General features: G+C 34.5%; 1 protein-coding gene across 2 annotated transcripts in view; it reads left to right on the top strand.

Moving 5' to 3' along the window:
- The first annotated feature begins 477 nt into the window (after nt 1-477).
- Nucleotides 478-1,468, top strand: part of morc3a (MORC family CW-type zinc finger 3a) — a 25,646-nt gene continuing 24,655 nt past the window's right edge. The window contains exon 1 of one of the 2 annotated variants that reach the window (XM_014026291.1): nt 478-582. In XM_014026291.1, coding sequence (XP_013881745.1) covers nt 544-582 — 39 coding nt within the window. In that variant the 5' untranslated portion in view covers nt 478-543. The remainder of the gene's footprint in view (nt 583-1,468) is intronic. The other variant, XM_014026290.1, reaches the window with a different exon arrangement.

Genomic DNA, 1,468 nt, shown 5'->3' on the forward strand with positions numbered 1-1,468 from the left:
ATATATATATGTCCACAATGTAAGGGGCTGAAACAACATCTTCATTTAAAACATTTTTATCATAGTTTTTAGCCACTACACAAAATAAAGACTGAATACTTGCTGCATCTCCCGAATAAGTTGTGTCTTTTTGAAACTCTCCTGTGTCCCCTCGCGGGCTCCTTAGCATTAAATGAAAAAATAAATAAAAATAAAAAAAAATTCTATTCTGTAGTCAAGGACGAAGGACGTGATAATGTAATAAGTTGAGCATGATGTGCGGAACTACTTTCATGCACCCCATTTGTAAATAATTGCCGGGCTTTTATTTTTGCGAACTGTAAACCCGGAAACGATTGTTGAACTTTTAATACATCCTTGATTTTAAGTAGTATGCATTCACAATCGTAGGAACACACGTAAATTTACTAGTTAAACAACTAAATACTTTTAAACCGAACATATTTATTTTATTTGTCGTTTTAAGAGAAAAAAAATATCGCGGGAGAAGAGGTTCGTTGCACTTAACTCCGCCCACAGTTGTTGTTTTTTTTTAACTCAAAGATGGCGGATCAAACAAACCGTGGCGTGCCTTTAAGCACGGTGAGTCGTATATTCTCTGTTTTCGGACAATATTTAGGTGACCTAAAATGATAACTTTTWGGGAGATAGATTAGCGTTATGTTCCCACATGTATTGAGTTTAAATAAATTAATATTTTGAAGATTTGTGTTCAATAAAATGTTCATGAGGCTGGCTTCCCAGCAGGACTTGAGTTTAGCTGCAAGTAAGGCGTTTTAGCAGAATGTTAGTAAACAGATTAGCAAACTTTATTTAAATAGCTGCTGTGAAATGAACTGGGATGGATTTCGTTTTCCAGTTAGGTCTGTAACAACATAAAACCACAGCTAATGCAGAACCGAGCTGGGCCCGCGTTTTATCATATAGCTTTTTTTTTTCTAAACAGAGCAAGACACAATTTTACGCAGTTTTTATATGCATAAATAAATGAGTAGTAAAGACCTACTGTAACAAACCACCCATTAAAGGTAATTTACAACTGGTAAAGATAATTGAATGTAGACCTGAGCAGTGTTTCCCCTAGGAAATTAGTCTTGGCGGGGGGGCTACTTGTTTCATAAAAACATAAGTTTACGTGACTCACCTGCAATTATGGTAATAAATTTACACATACATGAATATACACTCCTGATCAAAATCTTAAGACCAGTCAAAAAAGTGCAAGAATTTGCATTTTGCACTATTGGATCTTAAGAAGGTTCTAAGTAGAGCTTCACAATGTTAAAAGAAGAAATCAGTGCAAGAGACAAGAACTTTTGAGCAGGGAATTTTCTGAAAACTGCATTTACACTCAAACATGATTTTTTTTCAGCTGATCAAATGTTTAAGACCATAGCTAAAAATAAAATTAAAAAAACCCAAAACAGAAATCAAAGTGTCAAAAAAAGGACTCAGTAATGAGTAGCTC

Source organism: Austrofundulus limnaeus, unplaced genomic scaffold (assembly GCF_001266775.1).
Source record: "Austrofundulus limnaeus strain Quisiro unplaced genomic scaffold, Austrofundulus_limnaeus-1.0 Scaffold541, whole genome shotgun sequence".
In the NCBI taxonomy this organism is placed as follows: domain Eukaryota; kingdom Metazoa; phylum Chordata; class Actinopteri; order Cyprinodontiformes; family Rivulidae; genus Austrofundulus; species Austrofundulus limnaeus.